Below are 13,211 nucleotides of genomic sequence, written 5' to 3' on the forward strand. Positions count from 1 at the left end.
GAAATCAATAAAAATATATATATTTTAAAAATTAACCTTTTCCTAAAAAAAAGAAAGAAAGAACCTCTTCCTGGAACTGACTGGAAGCCTTGGGTAGCTGGGCGGCTGGAACCTTGGGCAGCTGTAGATTTTGTTCCTAATCTACACAGAGCTTACAAAGTGTGCACATATATAAAAATTCATTAGCTGTCCATTTAAGATGTGTAGACTTTATTGCATGTAAGTAAACCTAACAAGATGAAATCCAAAACAAACTTCCACCTCTTCCCTGTCTCCTGTTATTCCAATTACCCTTGGCCATGGCGTGTGCATTTCCATCCTGGCACAATAATGACATTACTTGCTTGTTTATGTGTAAATTGTACCTCCCACTAGAATGTAAGCCCCATGAGGCCAGAGCCTCTGTCTGTCTTGTTCACTGTGGTACCTTCCAGAGTATAGCATGGTGCCTGTCACACAGTAGGTACTAAAAGAAAAAAGAAAAAATCAGAGAATGGAGAAATGGGAGGATGAATAAAAAAGCTTGGGTTTAATGATGGAGAAAAAGGGGGCAGAGAAGGCCGGCCTGAGTCCAGAAGCCCCCGACTCCCGGCCCCAGCAGACAGTTTAGGGGTCTCGCTCGGTAAGCGCCAGACCAGGAGTGTGTGCCCTCCCTGGAGACGGAGCGCCGGTCTGTCTACACCTCATTGGGGTCGTCCTGGTCGGCGTAGATGAGAAAGCCTGTGAAGAGGCTGTCGGTCCAGTAAGGGTCGTAGAAGAGCCCGTTCTGCTCTGAGTAGAAGATCTGCAGCCAGACCTCGTCCCCCTGCTTGAGAGCCAGGATGGTGGAGCCCGAGGCCACGTCGTGGTTGCCCGTGTTGGCGTCGAAGGTCCGGATGCGGTACTGGCCGTTGTGCACCAGGCCGATGGCCAGGTGCTTGTTGGCCAGCGTGATGTCGTAGGTGAAGTAGTAGATGCCCGGCACGCTGCAGATGAACTTGCCGCTGGATGCGTTGTAGTGGCCGCCCTCGTTCATCAGGATCTTGTCGAACTTGATGGGCAGCCGCTCCCGTGGGTAGCTCTTGGTCACCGCCACCGAGAAGGCTGACCTGGCCTGGCCACTGCCGCAGCTGCAGGGGCCCGGGAGGCCCGGCTCCCCCTTCTTGCCCTTGGGCCCCTTCTTGCCCGGTGTGCCGTGCTTCCCTGGGGCACCACTCACCCCTTTGGGGCCGCGAGGGCCAGCCTTCCCAATGGCCCCGGCTTTGCCCTTTGGTCCTGGCTTTCCCCGGTTGCCTGTCCGGCCAGGTGGACCTGGAAGACAGAGCAGCTGGTGTGATGAAGGGGATTAGAGAACTAGCAGAGGCTGCGGGCCCTGGCGCTGCATCTTTGGAGCACAGGCCTTTGGTAATGGGAAGAACAAGAGGGCAATGGAGCCGCCTGGAAATGGTTGCAAATCTGATGGCGGAACCTGGGGCACGTGTCCCAGTCCCATCTGGAAGCCAGGAACGGTAATGCTTACCTTCCAGAATCATTGAGGATCAGGGCAAAACTAACATAATTTGCAGCCTTTCCTTTTTCTTGTCTTTCTTTCTTTTTTAAAAAATATATTTTATTGATTTTTTTACAGAGAGGAAGGGAGAGGGATAGAGAGTTAGAAACATTGATGAGAGAGAAACATCGATCAGCTGCCTCCCGCACACCCCCTATTGGGGATGTGCCCGCAACCCAGGTACATGCCCTTGACCGGAATCGAACCTGGGACCCTTCAGTCCGCAGGCCGACGCTCTATCCACTGAGCAAAACCAGTCGGGGCTCTTTCTTTCTTTTTAAAAAATAAATTTTGTTGATTTTGGAGAGGAAGGGAAAGGGAGATAGAAACATCAGTGATGAGAGAGAAGCATGGATCGGTTGCCTCCTGCACGCCCCCTACTGGGGATTGAGCCCATAACCCAGGCATGTGCTCTAACCGGGAACTGAACCATAACCTCTGGGTTCATAGGTCAAGGCTCAACCACTGAGCACGCCAGCCGGGCCACACCTTTTCTTTTCCTGCCTTCTAAGGAAGAGTCTGGTTTGTCGGGCAGAACAATCCTTCGATGGGCTGTGCTGGTCACGAGTTGAGAAGAGAATTGGAAGAAGCCTTTGACCTCAAAACACTGATCTTAGTGTGATCCCTGCCTAGTGCCCAGATCCCTGCACACATGTGCAAGGGTGGTTAGTACAGTGCTGCTGCTTCCAACAGCAAACACTGGGAACAACGTCTAATTGCCCGTTCAAAGGAAAATGATTAAAAAATGATGGTCCATCCATAAAGTGCAATTCTATGCAGGAGTTTTTGAAAACGAGGCAGATTTATGTGCACTATACGAAAACTTCTCTAAAATATCCTGTGAAGAGGAAAGAGAAGGCGGCAGAACCGTGTTTTGTTCAAAGGAAACCACAACGCTCTTTCTATACTCATTTAAGTGCTTAGAGGAGTGCCTGGCCCACAGTAAGCACACGCTAAATACACTCAGCATGCCCTGCAGAATGTTTCCTGTGGAACGCCTTTCGGTCCTTAAGACTCATGTTTCATAAAATGTGCATTTCTCTCAAAACAACATTTTTGGCCAATGATTACATAGAAAATCTTATATTCATGTCCCCTAAACTCTTACCTTCCTCTCCACTGTCCCCCCGGTCCCCGTCCTGGCCATCCTGGCCGTCTTTACCGGGAAAGCCCATCCTTCCCACCATTCCTGAGGGCCCTGGGGCTCCTGGGGGGCCGGGGGGACCCTGGGGGCCAGGTAGGCTGCAGACAAGTTGAGGGGAGCCCTTCTGGAAATCCTTGCGAGCGAAGGCATCAAGCAGAGGGTCGGCCGCACAAGGGAGCGCACAGGCCAAGAGCATCCAGGGGATCATGGTGGTCACCTGTAGGAGGCAAGAGAGCTGTGAGCAGGTGAGTCCCACTGAGCGGACTGGGGGTCAGTCGGAAAGGCACCCGGGGGGGAGGAGGAGGAGGAGGAGGAAGCTGGGAGAAACTATATTTCTGACTCCTGCTCTCTCCTACGTCACATACAAGTAGCTGGACAATGTCTTGAGTATATATATGGATGAGCTGAATCATGGGCCCAGAATACACCTTGGAGGGGTCTTGGGGTGCAGCACTCATCATCACACCATCGAACTCTGGAGTAGCCGGACTTATGGCCCAGTGACAGCTGGCTGGGGGGAGCTGTGCACAGAGAGAAATGATCCATGGTTTCCTTCAAATATGTGGCACAGCCCGGCCGGTGTGGCTCAGTGATTGAGCGTCGACCTTTGAACCAGGAGGTCATGATTTGCTTCTCAGTTGGGGCACATGCCCAGGTTGCGGACTTGATCCTTGGTGGGATGTGTGCAGGAAGCAGCCAGTTAATGATTCTCTCTCATCATTGATGTTTCTATCTCTCTCTCCCTCTCCTTTCCTCTCTGAAATCAATCAAAATATATTATAAAATAAAGTTGCAGTATGATGTAGCTGGGGTCACGCATGCTCCTCACGGGTGGCATCAGTGATAGCAGGGGTGGTAGGCAGATGGGGCGAATGCTGGGGAAGTGTTACACTCATGATGTGCTGTTGGAAAACGGTGCCCTAGACACTGCCCAGGCCCCAGGATCCCCTCTCCTTCCCTTGCTGACTTGCTGAGAATCTAGGGAAGCGAGTCGGGGTGACTTATTAGCTGGGACACATCTGGGCCCCCCCGAAGAGAAACTGAATTCTTCAAGCAGGTTTGAACTGGGTTAGGAAGTTGTAATTTTTGGACAAGGAAGAGGGGAAGGAAGCAGTGGGAGCCAGTCTCCCAGGCACGCTGAGAGTTCTGTGAACAGCTGGATGAAGACAGGCAGGAGAGAGGGGAGCCATGGGCTTCAGTTCCCATCCTCCCCCCCCCCCTCTCTCTCTCTCTCTCTCTCTCTCTCTCTCTCATCCACTCTCAGTCACACATTCTGGGCAAGGGGGAGGAGGGCCTGCTGCCCTGCCCATGCCAGCCTCTGTGAACAATAGGGACAATGCTCAGTGAGAGCGGGGCCAGGGCAGGCCCCAGTGTCTGGTGGGCGGAGGAGAGGGCTCTGGAACAGGCAGGGAGCGAGGGATTTCTCAGAGCTGGAGCCTGGAGGTTCCCACCGGTGCCAGGAACTGTTTTGGAAATAAAGGCGGGGTGACTAGATTCTGGTTCCAAACCTACAGGGAGGGAGAGGAGAGTCTCCTTGGCCCCAGGGCACCTCCAAGAAAAACAAGGCTCCAAATAGCCCGCTCCCAGCCTGTGCGCCCCCCCCCCCCCCGGTCTGACCCCCCAGTCTTCTCTCCACACTGAAGGGGTGAGAAAACCTGGGTGGTGTGCCATGGCCCCAAGGAATCCAGACAGGTTAACTCTTCCAGGGCCTCTTAACGAAATTCACAATCACAAACTTGGGGAGGGCCCCAAGGAACGGTCTCATCCCACCTCTTCAGTTACAGACCGGGGAGCTGAGACAGAGGCACTGAGGGACTCTCTTTACCTGAATTCTCTTTTTAAAAAAAAAATAAAAAATCTATTTTTATTGATTTCAGAGAAGAAGATAGCGGGAGAGAGATATAGAAACATCAATGCTGAGAGAATCATTGATTGGCTGCCTCCTGCTGGCCCCACACTGGGGATCGAGCCCACAACCCAGGCATGTGCCCTTGACCGGAATCGAACCTGGGACCCTTCAGTCCGCAGGCTGACGCTCTCTCCACTGAGCCAAACCGGCCAGGGCAACCTGAATTCTCTTATGTGAAGTTTATAATAAATCCTACGGAAGTGGAAAACGGATTGTTCCGTTTTTCAGAGGGAGAAACAGAGGCTCTGAGAACTCCAACGATTTGCCCGCAGTCACACAATCGGAGCAGTGGGGACAGCGCTCGGACCCGTGTCCGAGGGGCTCTGAAGACCACCCTTCAGCCACTGCACCTTGCTCCCTTCTCCCGGTGTTCCTTTCCTGTTTTATAGAAGAGGAAAGTGAAGCTCAGAGAGGCCAAGTTGGCCATGTTTGCGCAACCCGTTCATGGCAGGAGTTATATTTGAACTTGGGTTTGGCTGACCCTAATGTCCACATGCTTTCCATTATGTCAGCGTTTCTTTGATTTTTTTTCCTCCTGAATTTCCCAAATTACAGAAGAGACCTTGAAGTGTGTGGCAAAGCTACACAGAGCAATGGAGAGATTTCTTTGATATGGTGTATTTTACCATTTCACACACACTTCACACACACACACACACACACACACACACACACACACACACTTTGGAAATGTAAGCGTGATGCTTTTCCTCCCTCAGGATCCGATGCTTGGAGAGAACCTCCTGTTCTGTGAGAGATCCGCACCGGCTCTGGGCGTAGCCAAGATGATGGGAGGGGGGTGGGCCGCCTCCTGGGCTCTGACTCTCTGCCATCAGCCTCTTCGGAGTGTTAGCGAGGTAGTTCCAGGGGCTGAACCAAGAGCACGTCCGGAGGCCATCAGCTCAGTCCATGCCTGGACCTGGCAAGGACCGCCCCCTGCTCAACCTTCTGGCCCTTTAAATACAGTTCCTCATGTTGTGACCCAACCATAAAATTATTTTCGTTGCTACTTCATAACTGTAATGTTGCTACTGTTATGAATCGTAATGTAAATATCTGATATGCAGGATGGTCCTAGGCGACCCCTGTGAAAGGGTCGTTCCACCGCCAAAGGGGTCACGACCCACAGGTTGAGAACCGCTGCCCTGCTCTCTTGCTCCGCCACCGCACTCTCCCAGCTGAAGCGGAGGGATCCTTGAAAAGCACAGCTCAGCCTCATCACTTCCTGCATGATCTTCCTCCACTGGCTGCGGCTGCAAAGAGCAGTATCATAACCCCTGAGGATGTGGCCCAGAGGCCCTAAATGACCCCCGCCCCAACCCCAGCTCCTCCCCGCTCCCCGCTCCTCCAGACACCCCTTCTCCATCAGACCAAGCCCCATCCTGCTCCTCTTTACAAAACTCTGGGCCCCACCCTTTGGCATGCCGGCTCTTTATCCCTTGTTTCCGCTTAAATAGCACTTCTTCCAAGGCCTGCTAACAGCTCTCCCTTTGGACCCCAGCTCCCTGCCGGTGTCTTTTCAGCCCTGCAAGCTCACCCCTATTGGTTGTAGTTGCCTGTTCACCTGCTAACCGGGCCTGTTGCCTCTCCCATGTGCCTCCCATGATAACGGAAGCCCCTTGGGAGCCGGGACCGCAGCTAACCTGCTCTATCCCGGGGCTTCCAACTGTCTTGCACACAGTGGGTGTTCAAGAAATACTTGCTTGATTAGTGAGTATTTGAGAACATCCACAGCCAAGGGAAAACAAGGCAGTGGCCTAAATCAAAAAGGGCACCCAGACTGTTGGATTTAAATAAGTTTCCTCCCTTCCCGTTTTGTGTGTGTGTTTCTAACCCAAACCAGATCTAACCCCTTCTTCCTTTTGCCCTCCCACAGCACAGGGCCCCCACCCCGACTCCAGGCAGGGGTGTGCAAATATTTTACATATAGCAGGTGCTCCATAAATATCCATTCAACTGATGACAGAAAACTATTGGTCCTTCCTCATCTTTTAAAAATTATCTCAGTTCCTAAAGGTCCTTTCTGGTGTGAGTTGAGTAGGGGAGGCTGCATGACAGCCTTCCTGCTGCAGGAAAAAAATGTTCCACGTTCAAACCCCAAACACAGAATCATGGGGTGCTAAGCTTGGATGGAGTTCTTCAGTCTGGTTGTAATTTGCCTGGTCCCTTAACTCATCTCTCCATCAAGTAGCTAATGATTCATAAATACACAAGTTCTGGGAAAACGTTAGGCACAAAGGGCCCCAGCCTGAACTGTCAGGGAATCAGCCTTCCTCCTTCTCCCATTTCCCCCACCCTCAGGGCACCCTACCCCCTCATCCTCCACGCCCCCCCCCCAAGGGCCTTCCCAAGGGCCCTCCATCCAGACTGTGACGTGAGAAGGATGTCTCTTTTGTTGACTCTGTCTACCAGAACATGGTCTGCCAGTAGAAACTCTGGGGACCCTCGTCTGGGCCTTGAGCAAGGCCTGAGTTCTGAATAATCTCACCTTGCAGATCAGAGGAGGTAAGTCATGCACAAATATAATTGACCTGTTGGTTATCAGGCTGTGACACATGGGTAGGTAGAAACGAGCCCATGAGAAACCAGCCACTAAGTGTCCTCAACTGTCCAATAGAAATTATACCTCCCTCGTGGAGTTGGAATAGGAATAATGAGACAATGTCCCCACAGCTTCTTGCTCGGTGTGTGAAGCAGTAAATGCTCAGCAGTTGGAGAGAACTCTGCCTAAAATGCCCCCTGTTGCTAATCTCCCCTGTGCAAAGCCCTCAGAGAGCTGCCTGCCTCATCCTTCAAGCCTCAGGTCTAATAACCTCTCCCCGGAGAGTCTTGCCCTGCTGATTTGCTCAGACCACCCTGGTTGTCCTTTCAAAGCACGTGGCTCCAGGGTGGTTATAGATTTCTTTGCTTCTTGACTCGCTAACTGCCTGGGTCTTTCCCCTGGAGAGGAAGGTCCAGAAAGCAGAGGCCCTGCCCGTCTTGCTCTGTGTGATGTCACCAGAGTCTAGCACAGTGCCTGCCCCGAACGCAGCAAGTGCTCAACTCATAGTGGTTCCAGCCTTGAATGAAATGGTCACTCACATAAAAGAGCAACAGGATCCAAAGGTTTCAGTAAACGTGTGGATAGCAAAGCCACACTTGGCTACGGAGGGAAGCCCAGGGAGATGACTGGACTTGGATTGGGAAGACGGGGTCCGTGTCCTAGCTCCGTAACTCATGGGTCACGTGACTGTAGAAAAGTCATTTCCTCTTATCTGGGCTTCCATCTCCTCACCTACAAAGTGGAAGTAATAACACTCATCCGGTCTGCCTTACAGGGATGTTCTGAGAATCCAACCAGATAATGGACGTTGAAAGCAAAACATGACACAAAAGTTAGAGCCCTGTTTAAAATTGCAATTGCCGCCAACTGCAGCCCTGACCTCACAGTAGGGGCCCCTGGAATATTTCACAGGGAGGCCTAGTTCTGATGAGGAGAGGATACCTGAATCTGACCCAACTGGGCAACGGAAGGGCTGGTGGTTGGAATGGGGTGGGGCCTGCTTGCAGATGAAATGCTCCAAAAATTGGCTTTAATGGGAGTGCAAATTCTATAATGACAAACACCCCATGCCCTCCCTGAATTCCAGAAGCAAATTGGAAACAGCCCTGTCTAGCTTCATTTGAAGAGTTGAGACCCTCACCCACGGATATTCTTTCCGCCCGGAGGAGAGAGGAGCTGCTGCAGCGGCTCACACAGCACTCACCCACGCCCCCTCTCCTGGGTCCCCACGTCTCTTCCTGGAAACACTCCAGCATCCAGAGTCAAAATACAGACCATTAGAAGTCATGGGATCCGCTTGTCAAAAGGCCCCAGAAAAATATTTGTTTTCTCTCTTTCTACCCCTATTTCTGGCTCAGTCTAGACAAGGGGTCCAAGGCCAAACCATGATCTAGTGAGGTCTCAGGAGCCAAGATCTTGTGGGGTTTGTCTCAGTGGCACTTCGGAGAGCACGCCAGCAGTCAGTCTGGTGGCCACTGTATTATCACCCCAGATCCTTAGAAACCAGCCAACGTGGCTTGTGATGCAGAGGACGTGGAGCACACCCCTTTGTGCCCTGTGCCCTGTGCAGTGAGGCCCAGAGTCTGGCTTCGGGTGGCTGAGGCCGAAGCCATCAAGCTTTGGACCTGCCCAGCACTGCAGTGAGCGAGAAGAAGGAAGCTGATGGGCCAGATGTGAGCTGTGGAGGGGGAGGCCCGAGGCGGTTCAGAGCCCTGTGTCCAGCTTCTCCAAGCGGCAGACCAGAGGGCTGGGGACCGTGTTTGAACAGTGCTGTCCAACAGGCATATGACAGGAGGTCACATGTCATTTTAAACGACCTTGTTGGCACATTAAAAAGGTTTTTTAAAAGCAGGTGAAATAAATTTTAATAATATATGTTGGTTAGACTAATATATCTCAAACATCATCATTTCAACATGTGATCAATGTAAAAATTATTAATGAGGTATCTCACATTCTTTAATTGGCACTTGGTCTTAGAAACCTGGTGTGTATTTTACACCTGCAGCACATCTTAATCCAGACTGGCCACATTACTTTTTTATTATTATTTTTAAATTTTTTTGTTAAATCCTCACCCAAGGATATTTTTTCCATTGATTTTCAGAGACAGAGTAGAAGGGAGAGGGAGAGACAGAGGGAGAGAGAAACGTTAATGTGAGAGAAACACATCGATTGGTTGCCTCCCACATGCACCCAGACCAGGGATTGAGCTTGCAACTGAGGTACGTGCCCTTGACTGGAATAGAACCCAGGACCCTTTAGTCCGCAGGCGGAAGCTCTATCCACTGAGCCACACTGGCTAAGGCCAGACCGGCCACATTTCATGTGCTCAACAGCCATGTGGCAGCTACTGCCTCAGCTCTAAGCATAGCTGCTTGGGTTGAAATCCCACAAACTAGCTGTGGGGCCTTTTACGAGTGACTTATCCTCTTTCTCTCAGCCTAGTCCTCTCCAAAATGGGGATGACAGTAGCAGTAGCTACCTTAGAAGGCTGTTATGAGGCGATAATGCTCCTAGAATAAGGTTTGGCATATGGTAAGAGGTATAAAAGCATCACCTATTCTTATTTCATTATTTCTTGTCCTTATGCAAATTCAGCAAGATAATGGATGTTGGAAGTAAAACCGGATACAAAAATTCAGACCTTGTTTAAAATTTTAATTGTCACCAACTGCAGTTGAACTAATGAAAAACAGTCCTGAACTCCTTCCATGAGTCCTATGGCATTTCAAGTGGAGGCCCCTGAAGTCTTAGAATAAATTCTCCATTTTCACTTAAGCTGGTTTGAATAGTGTTTCTGTCGGTTGCTATCAAAAAAGCATCCTAGTGAGGGTGGGCCTTCGCTCCTGCCCAGCCATTCCATGCTGAGGGAAGTTGTGGGGGTCCCTGCCTTGGCCCCACACACCTATGAGCCACCTGGCATTGCCATGATCCACAATACAGGTGATTAATAAAGACAGGGGACTCGATGGGTTAGTGCTTAGCTCTTCAAGTGACAGAAGGCCAATGAGACATCATGTGTGCTGGTGCTTGGCACCATGGCTTGGCGAGGATGCCCAATCAATGGCGTCACCTATTTTTATTGCCTTTGAGGCCAGACACTGGAATGAAAAGATGTGGTTGCTGCTCTTATAGGGCACAAGGTCTGGTTCTAATGAGGATCCAGCCTGGCATACCTGTATGACCAGGCTCTAGGCAGGAGCGGGAGTAAGCCTTGCTCCTCTTTTCTCTTTGTAGCAGGTTCTCTCTCAAAGGGCAGCCAGGACTGCATTGAAGACAGGAAAGGAAATGGGGCTAGGCGGTTCCTTGGAATGGCATAGAGGGACCACACTTGAAGATCTGGAAACTGAGGGAGAGGAACAAAGTCTGAACTCTGAAGGGTTGGGGGGCGGCAGCGGGGGTAGGGGAGCAGGCTAGGTTTTCTTTGACTTTCCTGTGCTTGCTGGTCTCTATGCAGTCACTTCTGGTCAGGCCCTGACAGACATTCGAAATAACTCTAAAGATCTGGCCTTGAAGAAGCACAGAGCTGGTCTCGTGGTTAAGAGGTTAGGGATCATATTCTAGCTATTTGACCTCTGCTATCTCTGAGCCTCAGTTTCCTTGCCTGTAAAATGGGAGAAAACAATACTGCATGGTCATATTTGAATCGTTTGAATTTGAAATTGCATGAAAGAAACATATTTATGGTTTCAATTTATGTGGGAAAGTTTGTCGAGGACCTTGCAAGGCAGCAGGAGTTGTAAATTGTAAACTGTGTTTATGCTGTAGCCACAGGATAGCCCTATACTAATCGGCAAACGGAAATACTGCCTTCCTTCTTTCGGCAGGTGAGTTTTGAATTATACGAGTTTGAATAATATAAGGTCTTTAGGAACGTCTCCCTGAGTAATTTGATGGCCTGTGCCTCCCTTATAGAGTAATTATGAATATTAAATGAGATAATACAGCAATAACCAGCCCACAGGAAGTACTCAGTGACAGTAGTGTTATTCCATATAATAATAATGTGTGAGAACAAGGAGAGATACGACGGGAGGTTAGAATGCACAGCCGCGGTTGGTATGAGTTTGCAACCCCTGATCTAGAGGGAAAGAGAATTCTCCGTGTATGTTGTGTGTTCTTATTTCAAAGCTTTGACGTTCATTTTCTCCTTTAACCTCCCACAGTTCTAAGAGGCTGATACTATCATCCCCATATGGCAAAAGAAAAAAAAAAAGGCTAAAAAAAAAAAAAAGAAGAAAGAAATCATTTTTCCAAGGTCAAAGCTGGATGGAAGCCAGGCCTGTTGACTTGGGGCCTAGGGCACAGAACCCATGTGCATAAACCTTGCCAGGGCAGCTCTCTAATTAAGCCATCTACAGAAATGCACAAATCCAATGGAGAATTGTTTCCCTGAGAAAAGCTTCAGCATAGAATTCCTTCCCAAAGTCCACGTAGACTAGAACTTGATGAACAGAAATCAAATTTCTACAGGAGCTCATTTCACAGAGGCAAAGCCAGCTGGCTGGCCTTCGTGAGGAGGGCGTGCGGGAAGCTGTGAGTGTATGCACTCCATCACCCCGCGGTGAACACTCGGGATCGTCAGAGACTGGGATGGTGGAGGAGAAGGTCCAGTCGTCTGTGTCCACTCAGCAGACAGATGAGAGCAAGAGCAGCGAGACAGGGAGGAAGGAGGGATTTGCAGAGAAAGAAGTAACTTCTTGGGGATATTTGCTGAATGGAGGGCGAGTACCTTCAAAGACGACCCCAGACTTGTGAACCAGATCTCGATTCCTTGGTACAATGACACACTAAGACAACGTTATAAAAACAGAGTGAGTCCGTATCTGCACATATGGAAAGATGACCAAGATACACAGAGTGAGAAGGGCAAGTTGCAGCATGGAATGTAAAGCATGCTTATCTTTGAGTTAAAAAAAAGATAGACACTCAAATATATAGATATATGAAATTTCCAAACGACGTACCATCTTGTTAAAGGGGTTACTTTTCAGAATCAGGAGGTCTATGGGCTTTTGCTTTTCACTTTCTACCTTTTTGAAGTGTCTGAATTTGTTACGATGGACATTGTTAGTTTTATGTCATTTAAAACAAAAGGTAATCCTAACGCTGAAGGATTAGAAGGCGGGCAAGACTGGTGTCCCTGCTAGGGGCTGAGGGAAGTCAGGCTCTGGGAAGAAACAGAGTGTGGTGCACTTGAGGGGTAGGAAGGCAGGGCAGGAGTGAAGTTCTGAAAGTGTGGATGCTCTGACGGTAGGCAGCTGAAAGTGGGCATGATGGATCTATAATTGCCAGATACCAGAATAAGTCAGAGGAAAACTGGGGGGGGGGGGGGGGGGGAGGTGTAGAAAGGGACAATGGGAGAGGACAGACTTCAAACAGTGCTGAGACCAGCCTTGGGTTGACATATAGAGGACACTGTTGACACTATTGCTACTGGTTTAGTGTGGCAGGGGTGGGAACGTCCCCGGGAGATGGCCAGTCTAAGGAGGGGACTCTTGAAGGCTCTAGGCACGAATTTTGTTGTAAGAGAACAGAGGAGGACCACACTGAGGTTGTGCAAAGCACCCACGGTGTTAGGGGAGAGGCCTGGGCTGGGAGACCACCGGGACCATGCAACATTCAGCTGCCATCCAGTCCTGGCATGGGGCAGTGGCGGTGGGGACGGAGAAAGAAGAACACAGTTTGGGGGAAGGAGGGAGAGTGACAAGAGTTGTCAAGAACTGGGTGCAAATCTCAGCTTGCCGTTCAGTACCTTTTGAGCTTAGTTTGCGGGTATATATATATATATATATATATATATATTTAATTAAGTGTTGTAAAGAGTAAATGAGATAATGCGCTCGATAAATGTCAGCTACGATTGTTAGCTCGGGTACTAGACTCAGACTCACCAGGGTTCAAATCCCTTTGCCACCAGTTACCAGGTGTTCAGCCCTGAGCAAGTCACTAACATCTCTGAGCCTGGTTCCTCTCTCGCAGAGGCAGATAAGCTGTTGTCATGGAAATGAACCAGCGTGCGCAGAGGGCAGGCAGGGCATGGCACGAAATAGGCGCTCAATAAGCAGTAGAATTATAAAACTAT

At 50.0% G+C, this 13,211-nt stretch overlaps 1 protein-coding gene across 2 annotated transcripts in view; it reads right to left on the bottom strand.

The window, feature by feature from the left end:
- Positions 1–510: 510 nt before the first annotated feature.
- C1QTNF2 (C1q and TNF related 2) overlaps positions 511–13,211 on the bottom strand; it is a 29,493-nt gene continuing 16,792 nt past the window's right edge. For both annotated transcript variants that reach the window (XM_081091785.1, XM_081091786.1), the window contains exons 2-3: positions 2,637–2,889; positions 511–1,290 (exon numbers count right to left, since the gene is read on the bottom strand). In XM_081091785.1, the coding sequence (XP_080947911.1) occupies positions 677–1,290; positions 2,637–2,880 (858 nt within the window). In that variant the 5' untranslated portion in view covers positions 2,881–2,889 and the 3' untranslated portion in view covers positions 511–676. The remainder of the gene's footprint in view (positions 1,291–2,636; positions 2,890–13,211) is intronic.

This window comes from Myotis nattereri (assembly GCF_964212035.1).
Source record: "Myotis nattereri genome assembly, chromosome: 5".
Lineage (NCBI taxonomy): Eukaryota > Metazoa > Chordata > Mammalia > Chiroptera > Vespertilionidae > Myotis > Myotis nattereri.